Here is a 15,769-nt window from a genome sequence, read left to right as displayed (position 1 = left end):
ATCTAAACTCATTATTCGTCCAGAAAATACTTTTAGTTAGGTATTTTTTGTCTCGATATCGTAATAAAAATGTTGCGTGACTATCTAAAGTTAATAGCGCGTAAGGTTGCAAAACCACATTTAAGTATTTTAAAACTAAGTGAACTGGATAGACGCGTTCAATGAAAGTATTTTATTTATTATGTAGGCTAGAGACCGCTTCTGTCTTTTTCGATGCCGATATTTTTCAGGAATGTTAGTTGTTATTAATACTCATTATATTAATTACGAAAATAAAAATCATGTAACGAACGTAACTTTTCTACTCTATTTTATTTTATTTTACTACTTGTTTTATTTTACCGGAATTGATTGACATTTGTATAGATAATAAGATTCAAGAAAAACATCTGAAAGTAAAACACTACATCATAAAGTGCAGATTTTAATTTTGATCGAGTAAAGTGACATACGACACGTGAAAACAGCAAATATTTAATAACTAATAAGTAAGTAAGAAATGTATAGTATTTATTGTGTCGATACGAGACTTAATACAATAAATCGAAGGACGTGAGCGTTGCGCTGCAATGTAATTTTTCTAAATTAACTCGAATTAATAACTGAACTGTGAGTGATTTATTGAGCGACTCTAGCACAACTTTCTTTATCATCACTGCTCTTGACAACAGGAGGAAATGACTTGTGCTCTTCCTTGACTTGGCTATAAGGCCTTTGATACGGTCCCAATATCTCGCCTGCTAAATAAATTAGAAGCGCACGGTATCAGAGGCCTTCCATTGAAGCTCTTTGAGGACTACCTAAATAATAGGCCGCAGAGAGTTAAAAAAAATTGCCAACTGGGTAAGTGGAGAGACCAGGATTACTTATGGTGTCTCTCAGGGCAGTATAATCGGCCCTTCCCTATTCCTGACCTATATCAATGACCTATGTCAAATACAGCTCCTAGGAGGTAGGGTCTTCACATTTTCCGATGACACTGCCCTCCTCTTTCAAGGCGGAACCTGCAAGGACCTTTTTGAACTTGGCCTAATTTGTATTGTCTTTGTGTACCTGAATTGTGAAGGGTTAATAAATATTTTTTTGATTTGATTTGAACTTGTAAGTTTTATTAACCCCTTAACAGCCATAATAAGTTCTATTTTTTTTGTTTTCGAACCTACCCAAAACCCAATCAAATGTGGCTCTATCCCTATTCCCATTATTACGGGTTAACCCATAGTGATGTATTGAACAAGTTAATGAACTTACCAACTGGTAGAAGCGTTTGTCGTTGTTGTTGGTGGTCGCCATAGCAACGTGTTAGTGCTCTGCTCAGTCAGCGGCATGCATTAGTTAAGTGCGGTGGTATGGCGCTGAAAAGATGAGGCGCCACACTAGTTTAGTAATGTTAGTGTTGACACAAGGAACATGCATAGATGTGAACAATAAAACATTTTAGAAAATAAACGAAACATTTTTTTTTTCAGTAAAAAAATAAAAACGTGTTATAAAGTGACAGCTTATTTTAGAATAACAAGAAACTACAGTCACTGAACTGTACTCGCAAAACAAAAAACTAAACTGAGAAACATTATACGAAATGAGAACAGCAAGAAAATGCATCATCATGAAGCTTTAACAGTAAAATCTGTTTTTAATTTGCATGCATAAAATCAACCTAGTTTTAAACGCTATTACATATGTAGATAAGTAGAGAAACATCCGTTACTTTAATCGTAACAATAGGATCAGGAACAATGTCAGAAACAAAAGTTTATTTAGTTAAAACACATTTAGTAATATCACAATGTCATCTAAGTACACAGTGTTGGACAGTTCCGCAAGTATTGTGTTACATTAGTCACAGGGTATTGTACCTGGATCTTTTTGCAAGCAAAGCCTTCATGCAAAGGCTAGTTTAAAAGCAAATGAAGTGTTCCGTAAACTTGCAAGTGGAGGTTACCTGAAACAAAAAATATATAGGTCAGAAACACAATCAGGTGACCCAGAAGTGCAGGTTTAAAGTAGAAGTACGTAGTAGTATGACCTACTTGTACATATTAAATAGGGCTCAAGTAGCGTGTGTTTGTGCATTGTTGACATGCAATAATAAACTGCTGGCATCATTCATGTAACTGTATCGGATGTAGAGCACTGGAGACATCCGGCAATTTCAAAAATAACTAACGCAAACTTAAAAAAAAACTAGGATTAAAGGTGTAGTTTACCTACACATTTTCGGATAAAATCCACGCTATCATAATTATGGTAATGTCTATCCAATGAAATTATGCTCTTTAAGCATAATGAGAAATAAGTTTTAGTGAACCCCCAATTAAGTTATTCTAGAAGCCACACCGAAACAAAGACACTAATCGATAGACAAGTCACATAAGCTAGCTAATAGAAACAATCGACACCGTACGGCTTCTAGTTATTTTAGCAGCTGTGCTTAGGATTAGCGACCGACCGACCGCTGCAGATTAGGGTCAAACAATAAGGACCTCAGATCATAGAAAGAGAATAGATATGAAGTCGCGCGTAACTACAACGAGAACCAGTGTCCCCACATTTCCCCCACCACAGCTCCCACACACACATTCAACTGTGTAAAAACAAAGCGACTGAGAGTCTACGACAACATGTGCAACCGGCTTAAAAGTGCTGTGATTGGCCAGAAGGCGTGCCTTATGGCCAATCAATGGCCGCGTGACGTGACGCACACTTTGAAAAAAGCAATTAGAGAGAAGAAAGATAAAATGGAGTCGATAAGATATTATCGATACTTTAAATCCTGGGGGCAAGGCTCGAAATTGGTTTAAAAAATGCTTGTATGAAAACCTTTTTATTATTATACGTTATTATTATGTTCTTTAACTATTTTTGCATAAAGGAGTCAGTTCCATTTTGTATGGACGAAAAACTCAGAATCAATTATTGGGACTAAATGAAGTTACCTTATATTAATTTACCCCAACCAAAGCTCAATGTCGTTATCGATGGAGTATAGAAGTTATAGACTGACAAAGTTTGTATGAAAAGTCATGGGTTAAGTAGGTACTTGCGATTTTTACCAGTATTTACAATATTGGTAATATATTATTATTTACTTTAATAATAATAACAGGATCACTGTAATTATTATTAACTACTATCGCGCATTAACTTTTTATTATGGCGAAATTCGTACCGCCTATGTTTATCAAAAATAATGCCTATATTAGGCTTTCAACTAGCTCTTATAGTAATTACATAGTTGACAGTTACTAATCCCTTCTACTATTGTTATTGTTTTTGTAAAAACTTAAAAATCGCAAGCAACTCACGATTTTTTCATTCAAAATTAGAAAATAGAAAATAATAATTTACTTCTATTTATCGATAATAGGAAACCGTATTAGAACACGAGCCCTGCACTATGTTACGACCGGCACATGCGGCCGTACTGTGTATTTTCACGCGTCAGTGGATATCGGAAGAAATAAAATACATTGCGCAGTAGTTACGCTTGACATAAAGTGGTTGCTAACTAAATCGTCAATGTACAACGTGTTTGAATTTTTATCACCACTAATTTCGATATCGCAGTAAATGTCACGGCACTGAATTCGTTCGTAAAAATGTTTAGTTTTTTTTATTTATAAGCAAAATACCAATGGATTTGCAATACTTACATGTGGTAAATGACTTCATTGTTCCTGTAGTTCTTCGTTTCACTTGTGTTATTGCACGTTACGACGCATTATCCAACAATATCGGAGAACATTTCCTCAGTACGACTGAATCGCGACTAACCTGGCGTCGCGGGCGATGTTCGTTTCTGGGCATATCGCGGAGACACGCGCCACGCCCCCGTTTCACATCTATTCCCTTCTTTGATCTGAGATAAGGACAGTTCGAAAACATTACAATTAACAATGTCATTCACTTATATGGTGCGCTTGTAGGTTAAACTAATATTTTCGAGGTAAAAGGGACCATAGAAAGTTCACTTTTAGGTTGAAGACAGGTTGCCTATCTACCTATCTAATAAGGCCCAGATGCACTGTTCCATCTTTGGTAACCCGGGACAAAAATGTTAGAAAAAGAGGACGTAATACTATGCATTAAATAACATACAACTTAAAACAGCAGTATCTCAGAGAGAAAAGATTTAAGATTTAGATAATCTGTGCCCTTCAGGGTCCACCCACATTGATCTACCATACAATGTGAGATTTAATTATGTACAATAATAATACAAGAACCACTGCGATAAGCTGAATAATATCAGTTACGGACAAAATACAGATTACAATATATGAATAATAACTCATGTAAAATAGTCGCATTATTATTCTGTTCTATTGTTAACGAATCGAATAAGGTGTTCTTAATTTCAATAAGTAACGTTTTAATAAAGTACTAAACCTAAGGTGTAAATAATAGTAATAAGCAAGTAAGTATTTATTATATTGTTCGGGAGGCCAAGAATTATTTTCCTTGTAGATAACACCTGTTTATTATCGGTGCAGAATATATTTTTTGTACCGAACATCGCAGGCCGCAGCAGACATCGTGGTACTTTTTTGCTAGGAAACGTGTAAACAAACGCCACCTGGCAGCCCTCGGTCTCCCACGCGGGCCAAGCTAAATCAGGATTGAGGATACTGCACTTTACGAGATTGCCTGCATCTCAGACGCGTGGTTCAAAATAAACACACACGACACGACCGACGGAAGCGGTCTACTGTTTTATTTACGATCCAATCTGACGATTGGTTAAACTTTTTACTACTAAATTACAAAACAAGGCAGCAATGTTTTCACTACTTGAAAACTATTTAATTAAATGTAATGATTCATTACAAGAATATTAAAGAATTTGTCAAAGTATTAGATTCGGTTATAAAGCACTGATTTGTGATCACGGATATTAGTGATAGATTGATTGTATTGTACTACGGTACTACTAATAAATCAACTACAAGCTATCGTGTGGGTCGCGGGTAATAGCCCGCCAGCTGCCACAGAATACTGACAAGAGCCATTTAAAACAACCATACAAAATTGGAATTATTTTGGTTCATATCCTGAATATAATCTCTCTACAAAGAAGCATAAGAAAACTTCTTCACCTGGTTTGAATTTTATATTTTCTACGACACGACTGGCGATCCCAGAGGAACTCGGAGAAGGGTAGGTACCGTTATTCCTAATTTTATCTTGTCATCAAAGTAACTGAATCCATTGAGAAAATATCACCAATACTTAACCAGCAAAATACTTTCACAGTATTGTAGAGCTAGGCGATTTTGCGATAACGAAAGCTCATGTCTATAATTTCCTAGAAAGTCAGTTCCTTTTCCGTAAAAGTTCACCCAGAGTTCTATTTATGGATTCCTGCAACCGAAAAGGTTTAGTTACTGCCACATTTTCAATTAGTATTAATTCAAGATTATGCTCATGCTACATAGATTATTCGCTACCTGTAAGAATATTTGGGAATAGAACTTCAATGTAGCATTTAGCACTGATTTCCAATGATAATTTCATCAAAAAATTGTTATTTTGCAATTTTCTTTATTCACCATCAGGACAAACCATCACAGTTCACCCACACATCCCTAGTGTAGTTCAGCCGACATTAATCAGCTACCCACAACTCGGAGGCACAATGGTGATCATTTCGCAATTTGCCGCTATTGTGTAAGGGACAACAGGAGTTAAGTAAGCTGTAAGACCGTCTCCGTCTATGGTTCCTTTCGAAATGTTGTTAATTCACGATGTCTGTGTACTGTCGAAGTGTCGACCTACAGCATATTATACATGTATCAGCCTACTAGCAACTACTAGCCACTTCTGTTGCAAAATAGCATCCATTACAACTGTACGATGTTACAATGTTTACCTTGACAAGCTGTAGATCCTGACTACAGGAGTTGCAATGATAGAACCAGGATGCTATTCAATTAAAATGTAGTAGGTATCTGATACTAAGTTTTTTCATTAGCTGTTCATTTGGCTGTCCAGTAAAACAGGTACAAGGGGTACAAGTCAGCTTGAGGTAGCTTCATATTATTACCTGTGTGTTCATGCTCCGATACTCGTGCATTTATTACCACAGTTTAGCAAGTGTGATTATGTATAATGCAGTAAACTATTCAGACGCATAATTAAGTCGCTCACCAGTAAAATTGCTGAAGAAGTGGGTAGGTATTAGGCCCATGCTGATGGTAATCAGTGAAGAACTGACAACCCAGAAACCACAATATCCATAGCATGACAAGTCGACAATCCCCAATTTAATGAAAGAATCAACCGTCCGGCACAGACAATCATAACTTTGAAATTCTTCACGGAAAGTATTGAATGACTTGATGAGAATTGGATACTAAATTGCGAGATGAAACCAAGCATAAAAAACCTGTCAGAAAATACAGAATCGACTGAGAGATTTTTAAACAATTTGTGATCATGAATTATTTCGATATTTGGAATAACAAAGATACTGAAGCAACATAAACACCAAGCAACGTTAAGCATTGACCTTTGAAGCGTTCTGACATCTGACGTCCTAATTTATTCAAGGATTTTAGTCTACAGCATACGCCTCTGTAGCCGTACGTGTTAAACTACACATGGCAGGAGATTCGGGAGGCTGGGCGGAAGAGGATACGCGGTGATTGCCCCCAGCGGGCGGCCGCCGGCCCACTTCCCATCTGCCGCTGTTTACATTAATCATGCTAATGTTGCTCAGATAGCGCGAGTACTTGATGTTACATCACACGCGCATCCATACAACTATGTAAATATTGATGTTAGTAATACAGCTACTAGTTGCATTGAGGTAGAGGACATTGATTGTGTACGTTTGGTGTAAATGCTTTTTGAAGTACGTCTCAACTTAGCACCTATTGTTTCGAAGGGTCATGGACTATCCTTCATTACAGTAAAAACGCATGTATTGTATCATCGTCATCAGTCGAAACAAGAATGTTGCCGCCACTTACAATTGACGCCAAAAGTGTTTAACTAGGTAATTTGTTTATTTTGTATTCTGATGATGCGCTGCGAGGTTAGTTAGGTCATCAACCCAGGTATGGTTATTTTTAAAGCCGTTATGTGAAATTAGCCTACATGGTGTTCTGCATTTCCATTCAGACCAGTGAGCGCGATAATATCAACAAAACCTTCACGCATTCTGGTTGTCATAACTGCCATATAGATAACAGTAAAAAAGAAACCACTCGGTGGGACGATACTGTGTCGAATGGTGAATGAAGCAAACTGCAACATGGGTGTGAAAACGACCATAATTAGAAAGCTCGCAAAGAAACCGACGAAGATCGCGCTTTATATGGCCCAGCCTAATGAACATCAAGATGTGAAATTGAACGAAAGTCGTCCAGAGCTGGTATTTTAATTCTGCTATCTTTATATGGGAGAAAATTCTGCGGAAATCGTTTTTCCCACACTTATTTACTTACAATGACGACGGGCTAGAGATACATTAATGCAATTCAAGCTATTGAAGAAGCACTAATGTGACAAAATAAGCAAGCAAAATATTATTTGAATAGATAGGTAAATAGGACGAAGATCTTAGTTATCTGTTTACAAACAATAACATGTCATCCAAAGAACTTGAGAGGGCAGATTATCTTGAGAAGCGTCAAGCCAAGGGTAAATGCGCTAGGAGCAAGGCACATCCATTGACCCTATGTTATATTAGGCATTGTAGGTAGAGACACAATACATAACGAAGATTATAATTATAAACGTCGCGTTAAGACCCGTGTCTTACTATTTTAATAACGAAGATTGATGTGACAGTACACAGTATCATATACCGAGCGTTCCACATCCTATCAGCAATGAGTATTGCCCATATTAAATGCACTATTAGTTTACCAATAAATACAAACCGGTTGTGTTAAGATGCGCTAAACATTGCGGTTTGAGACTGCTTAGTCATCATCATGAAGGAAAACTCCATATGCTAACACTATCAGATGAGCATTACTCATTCCTACAACGACTTGCGACTCTGGCATTCCATTCACGTCATTTAAGTCTATGCATAGACTGAACCAATCGGCCATATGAGTAAAAAATCATAGTGTTTCTCGTTGGTAGCTGCAATTTTAACTAAACCGCACAACGTCATTGAAAAATTTTGCACGGCACAAGTGCAAACTAACTGTTATCGACTGTTCGCGAAATCGCAACTGCATGTAAGTTTGAGATCAGCGCAATCGAGGTCTCACCTGGTGGGAGGTACTCGGCACTCGCTTAAGGAAACCGCTCTGAGGCCCTGTTACCTGCATAATGTCACGACCTCAAACGGCGAGGGCGAGCCAATATCACTTTGATATTGTGATGCTGTTGACATAGTAATTGATCGCTCGTTCGTCGTTCCTCACTGTCGTACACGACTTGAGAGAAAATCCAAAAATCCATGCATGATAATTATCAGCGCTTCTGACGAACGAAACAAAGGCTTCTTGAATATCTTTGGAATGAATGATGTGAATGTGCTTGTATGTACAGTCTATAAATCTTCACAGTACAGGTTCGGTTGACACGGTTCTCATGGGTCACGAATACGAGACTCACGTTTAATCATACCTACGTTGTTATCGTCATTTTAGTGGGGGTTTGAGAATTTATAAGTAATCCATTAATTTTCGATTAATGTAGGAAAATTTAAAAAAAATCCAGCCGAATGGTACTATACTTTAGCGTTAAGATTCTGCTGATTAAATTCAATGTCGTGTGTTCGTTCTACGACAAAACATAATAAAACACTTTGTAGGACATATAAAAAACACATAACTCTTTATACCGTCAAGAATCGTGACTCATCGCCGTACAAAGATCAGAAGTTGTCTTGAGACATTTATCATTGCACATTTAATCGTTGTTGATTGTTTTGCGTAATTAGTTCCTTGAATGATAAATAATGCAGGTTTTTTCTTACAGGTTTGAATTTTGAACAAGGGGGATGTTAAAAATATTAACTTTTAACATGACTACTAGGCTTCCAGCTATCCCATTGTCGGCGGCATTACTTTTGTGATAGTCGAGCGACGTACACAGGAGGATCACGATGAGATAATCGTGTTGGGATGTGGGCGGAAGACCATAGTTACGGGCAGTTTACTGAACTCGAGACCAGTTTGACAGCTCTCCAATTGATAAAATATATCGCTTTATTTACCTACATTTGTAACGCAAAGAAAAGTGGGTTAACTTGGTAGAAAACAATCGTTTTGATACCAGTGAAGTGATCCGCATAATTTACCGTTCGTAATTACAAAAGTAGTTTTTGTTTTCTCCATTTTAGCTTTTATAGTACCTACGTACTTATATTGAAAGAACGTCATAAAAGGCCTTTATCTCTAGTACCTATACAGTTCATTCACCTTATTTATTATTTTTAGAACTAGGTATGTCGCATCAAACATTTTTATATCATTTGGTATTGTTGCACTTACCTACCAGGATAAATTGGTGATAACACGACGTAAAAAGAATGAAAAAAAATCTTTAATTTTACTAGAACGTTCTTTCACACCTTTATATCTGCAAAACCACAGCAAAACTAAAGTAATACTCATACAACGAAGTAGATAAGGTATCGAACACGTCAAGTATTCATAACAATCGTTATCTGGATGCTATCCTCAATGTTGATTGATAATGAAACTTTTTCGAATATCGATTCAGACAAATAAGGCACAAATATTGGTAAAAGAAAAGTATGATAAAGAATTACATTAATAGGTTGTAAAGATTTGTACAATACATAGAGGTGGCGATGTAAGTAAAAAGAAAGAAAGGAAAGATAACAGAGAAAGAAAAAGGGGTGACCACGCAAATAAACTTTCTAGGACTTTGATATTGACACAAAACTTCTTGGTTCTAAGGTGAATATGGTAAGATAGCTGATTATATGATGAACATGAGAAGCGGATGACGAGCGATGACGGCTAAAGGGCGGTTTACATGGCAGATTTTTTAAGGAATTCGTACGACGATCAAGAACGATCGCGCCACAAATCGCGCCGTTTTACGCGCCAGGTGGTTCGGCTTAAGACAACTGGTTTTTATTAAACTTCTCAAAAATGTTAATGAACAAAAGCATCTTAATTTGTGCATTGTCAGTTGTAATAAGAATGGCATACCTAATTGCTAGATTTTTGTTTTATGACGGACGACTATTGATCTACATCTATTACTGACCATTCAAGTCAGCATTTGCTCAGGTGTTGTCGGTCCGTGACGTAACGACGCACACTGGTTCAAGAAACGATAAAAATGGAATTAGCGATTTATTCACTTTTTTCGATGGAATCATGTGTAGAATGTTATAAAAAACGTTTTGTTTAAGTTCTATTTTTCTGAGAAATGCGTAGTTTTTGCTATATGTTTTGTGTTTTATTTGTATGAAACGTATCCTTCACGAGGCACTTATTCAAAATGTTAAAATTTGTTAAAGATGACTACTTATAGGTTTTAAAGAGTTATACTAATAGAAGCTAATACTGTAACAACTTTGTCCCAGTGCGTCCCCGTTTAGGATATAAGTGATATTTTCTAAGGTACGAAAAAGTATACAAAATATATGGATATAAGGCAACTTAATGATAATTTATTGATTTTCTAAAATAAAAAGAAGCTAACAATCATTCCAATCTTAATCTTTTATTATTCAACATCATCATCAACATGTATAAATTCAAAAGTTTCATCATTATTTGAAGCTAGTTCATTAGGAAAAGGAGATTTTGGACTCGCACTCATTTTTGGTCTTATTGTTGACAAAAAATGATCCGAAGAAATAAGTTTGTCGGCGCCGGACACAGATGTTGCAAATTATTATTGATGATTAATAGTATAGCCTGACCAGGAACATAAAAACCCTGGCATAGTGGCGCGTCAATTGCATTTGATAGTGCAACACTGAGTACAGTCGTACCTGTGTTAAATTAATAGGCTAAATTTATGTATCAGGATTCAGGATTACGGGCTAATTTGAATTTTCATAAATTAAAGAAAAAACATTATTAAAGGTAACCTGGTTTAAATAAATTAAATGAAATCATCAATCGAGCTAGTAGGATTTATTTTATTATTCATCAATAATCAAATTCAGAACTTGAATATTCAACTGCAATGTCTGCTCATGAACGCTTCAAACTCGGTACTTCTTTTCCAATTCCATAAAATTCTAAACTGAGAAAGTGACAAAAAACTTTAAAATGAAGAATGTTCACTAATTTTGTTTTTTAGCTTTCTGTATTCTCTGTTAAAAATAAAAAATACACGTGAAAGAATTATTTCGATACGTCAATTAGTTTCCAAGATATTGAATTTTAAAAGTGCGGGCGGCGGCCGGCCCGCCATTTTATGCGCGTGACGTCATATTACAACGACTGGCTCATATTTGTATGGGTGGAATCTTGCAAACTGAATTAAGACCCACTTCCAGGCAACCGATTAAGCTGAAATTTCGCAAACACATGTGATTTGGATGACCATGCAATATTATGATGACATGGAGCTGATCTGATGATGGAGCTGGAAGGTGGCCATAGGAACTCTATAATAAAACGACTTAAATGCATCGAGTTTGGGCTCGTTCGTTTTGTATTGATGAGTATTTTAATTCTATATAGTAATCGGGGTCTAATAATGGAGCTGGAAGGTAATTCGCAATAAAACGACACAATCGCATCAAGTTTGGGTTTGGTTCAATTTTAATTTCTGTGATGGGTCTGGGTGTTAATATGTATAATAAGTTTGTATTTACAAAAAAAAAATATTTAAGTATGTTTATATCCGTTTTCTAGTGAGTGGACGCTGTGAATGTACGTCACACGGGGTCACGTGACCGTCGGCGGGACTCAATATTTAAGCGAACTTTGAATGCCTATAAAATCATAACTACTGGGTATTTTTGAATGAAATAAAAACTAATGTATTTGTAAATGTAAAAGCTTAACTGTAACATAGGTTTCAAGTGATTTTGCATACCTAGTAACATTCTCAATTGGTAGTTGAAACAAACTACAGCTAATTTTCATAGTGGACTGTACTATACGATAAACATGTCAGTCAATTTGACAACCTTTGTCGGAAACATTATTCAATGAAAATATTGTCCGAACCCTTGGTATTTCTCTTCGACAAATACATTAACACATTGTGAACCACTTTTCTTTCACGACTATAAAAATATTTTAGCAATTTAATTCACAAAATCAATTGCACACATTTAAAATAAAGTTTGTTTACACTTTGACAGCAATAGACTGACATGCAAGGTGACATGTTAATGAAGTTTTCAGTAACTGTTGCCATTAAAAGAAATTAGTACCATTAGTTTTCCGCAACATGGCGAGGGTTTTTATGTTCCTGGTCAGGCTATACCAATCTTAATATTATGTTATCTGTAAATCTGTAGAGCGGAAGGTTTGTGATTCCTAAACGTAACACCCGACTGATGCGCAGAAAAAGATAACTGTCAATCAGTTGTGTCATGTCAAGTGTGAGCAGGCGGCTGCGAGGTTATCTTTGAGAGCGTGTTGAGTTTGGTGGAACGTTAAATTGTAGGAAAAGTGATTGTCAACCATCCAAGATATTATCTCCTTGCCCGTTAACCCACGCCAATGGAGATTCCACCCCTAGAGTTCCTTCTGATAGAGACCCAGTGCCTTTAAGTTTATTATTTAAAATATCACGATTGGTCACTTTTCGGTTAAATTTACGCGTATGATTCTCTCTGATCTTTCTAAAATCTTTGTTCTGCGATTCTGCAGCTTCTTCCGATAGTGCTCCTATTGGCATAATGTCTAAGTGCTTTATGATGTCACCTCCATGTATAAGAAGCTTATGCATGCTGGATGGTATGTAATACCAACCGTATAAACTGACGAACAACTCTGTGGTTTCCCATCCATATTGAGTGAGGTTTTGCTGGTTTATTTGCTCACTGGAAGCCATAGCCCATAATAATACAGACAACCTAGCGATCAGATCTTGACTAACTCCAGTGATGTTGGATGTTTTTTCTGGATCTGCAAAAAATCTACGCGCAGTATTTCCGTTGTTTGTTGTTCCAGCCCCTTGCTGCACAATATCTATTAGCAATCCAGTTTCATCGCGAAACCGTTATTGTATTTCAGCTTTTCGTTTCTCCATAATTGCTTTTTTATTTCCTCTTGCTGTCCAAGTTTTAAATTCTAGTCTATAAGCAATGTGTAATATAGTCTCCATAGCCCGTATCCATGCGTCCAATGAAGATAGGCCATACTTGTACATATCGATATTTAAAGATCAGTTTTAATTTTGTTAAATTATTCATGTCAGTTGGTTTTGCTTTGCACTTAGATATTATGCCAATAGGAGCACTATCGGAAGAAGCTGCAGAATCGCGGAATAAAGATTTTAGAAAGATCAGAGAGAATCATACGCGTAAATTTAACCGAAAAGTGACCAATCGTGATATTTTAAATAATAAACTTATTTCTTCGGATCATTTTTTGTCAACAATAAGACCAAAAATGAGTGCGAGTCCAAAATCTCCTTTTCCTAATGAACTAGCTTCAAATAATGATGAAACTTTTGAATTTATACATGTTGATGATGATGTTGAATAATAAAAGATTAAGATTGGAATGATTGTTAGCTTCTTTTTATTTTAGAAAATCAATAAATTATCATTAAGTTGCCTTATATCCATATATTTTGTATACTTTTTCGTACCTTAGAAAATATCACTTATATCCTAAACGGGGACGCACTGGGACAAAGTTGTTACTGTATTAGCTTCTATTAGCATAACTCTTTAAAACCTATAAGTAGTCATCTTTAACAAATTTTAACATTTTGAATAAGAGCCTCGTGAAGGATACGTTTCATACAAATAAAACACAAAACATGTAATATAGCAAAAACTACGCTTTTCTCAGAAAAATAGAACTTAAACAAAACGTTTTTTATAACATTCTACACATGATACCATCGAAAAAAGTGAATAAATCGCTAATTCCATTTTTATCGTTTCTTGAACCAGTGTGCGACGTCGGTTTGCGACATGCGTGCGAGTACGCCTGGCCATCCGTGGCGGTGGCGTAACAAGCTGTTTCCCCTGCCGTGCGGGAATGCGGGATGGCAATCACGTAAATTACAATTGGGGAATTGGCACACACGTCATTAATACTAGGAATGGTGTGAGGTCAATAAGTATCTACTTGTATTATAATATAAGCTGTATGTTTTCCTATTAAAGAAAATAAATAAATAAATAAAGTACCAGTAAGTTTTTAAATAGAAAAAAAGAAATTGATGATAGATACTATCAGTAGAATAGAATACTGACTTACCATACAGTAGTCTGAAATAATAATAATAAATTATTTATTTATTTCTCTCACAACAGATCAGTAACATACTTAGGAAATAACATTTCGGATAATATATCTGTTTAACTATAGATCAGCATTGTGAGAGCTGGTGCCTAAAATATTCACAAAAAGAACTAAACTTATTCATGGATAATAATATGGTGATAATAGTGTAGACAGATTTTTAGGCAACTAATAACAAAAATGCATAAATTGTTTAGAGAACACACAGAGAGGGTAACACAAATCTAAAACACACCTTTTGCCAGACGGTATAGGTTGGTGGAGTTCATACTTAGTTAAGTATCACTGTTATTTTCTAATGGGTCTTATACTCCCTCCATAAAAACTTTAATTAGAGATGGTAGATCCCTGGGATCTCCTGGGTTTCATTCCCAGGGAATAAATAAACAACACAAATTAAAGAATCTCATTGGTTTGTTTGTCTGATAAGAAATGCAATTCCATACTTATGAAATATGACAACAGATGAGTGACCTGAGACATTACAAACCATACTATTATTATAGGAAAGTGTGATTCCATTGTATTATTATCTAAAAACCGAAAGTTTTTTTACATGAATGAATTAATTTTACCTACATAATGTTTCGAAATCAGTCAACATAATATTATCTATAGTTTACTGCAATTGTTAAATAATAACATGAACCTTTATGCGCCACTTATTCCAATTTTCGCTTGGCCCAATGGTCAACTAGGAGACAAACTTGAAACTCAGTTTGCCGTTTATACCCTGTTCTAGCAATAAAGTTTGAAATAAAAATATTAATGTTGTTAATTCTAGTGTCTTACAAATTTAAGAGCTTTGTGAACAATTCCATACATAACCTATTATGATGATGATAAAGAAACAAACTTTTTTTACCAGCAGAATGAAATCATTCAAATTAAAATTCTTTGTTAAGTGTTAAATACATTAAGAACTCAGTGGCAAATTAGTTGCACATAATTTGTAGATTGTTGTATGTAAAATTGTGAAGGTAGTAATTTAGCTTACCTGGAATTTTTCGAACTGTTCGCGTTCGGCGTCCAGACTATTCTTCTTAAGCTGAAGGACCCGCGGCAGCGATAGCGACGCCATAAGGTCCACACATGCAAAACACACCTACAAAAACTGTACGATGTGATCAGACTGAGACCCAGTTAGGTCCAGATAGAAGGCGCCAGGCACACTAAAAACAGTCACTAAATTTTGTAAAATTTCACAGTAATCTACCTACGTTCACTTATAAAATGTGGAAAATATTAAAAAAGTATAGTTTTTAAATAAATGCAGTCGGAATAATTTAAGAATTGCACAAACACGACCGTTCGCAAAAAGATACAAAATCAACTGTCAAATGTTTTGACGTTTGACGTAGCTGTCAGTA

At 35.8% G+C, this 15,769-nt stretch overlaps 1 protein-coding gene across 1 annotated transcript in view; it reads right to left on the bottom strand.

Moving 5' to 3' along the window:
- LOC135075442 (huntingtin-interacting protein 1-related protein-like) overlaps positions 1-15,721 on the bottom strand; it is a 33,492-nt gene extending 17,771 nt beyond the window's left edge. The window contains exon 1 of the mRNA XM_063969882.1: positions 15,397-15,721. Within this exon, the coding sequence (XP_063825952.1) occupies positions 15,397-15,480 (84 nt within the window). The 5' untranslated portion in view covers positions 15,481-15,721. The remainder of the gene's footprint in view (positions 1-15,396) is intronic.
- Positions 15,722-15,769: the final 48 nt, after the last annotated feature.

The sequence above is a fragment of the Ostrinia nubilalis genome, chromosome 10, assembly GCF_963855985.1.
Source record: "Ostrinia nubilalis chromosome 10, ilOstNubi1.1, whole genome shotgun sequence".
NCBI lineage: Eukaryota > Metazoa > Arthropoda > Insecta > Lepidoptera > Crambidae > Ostrinia > Ostrinia nubilalis.
This window is presented reverse-complemented; position numbering and strand designations above follow the sequence as displayed.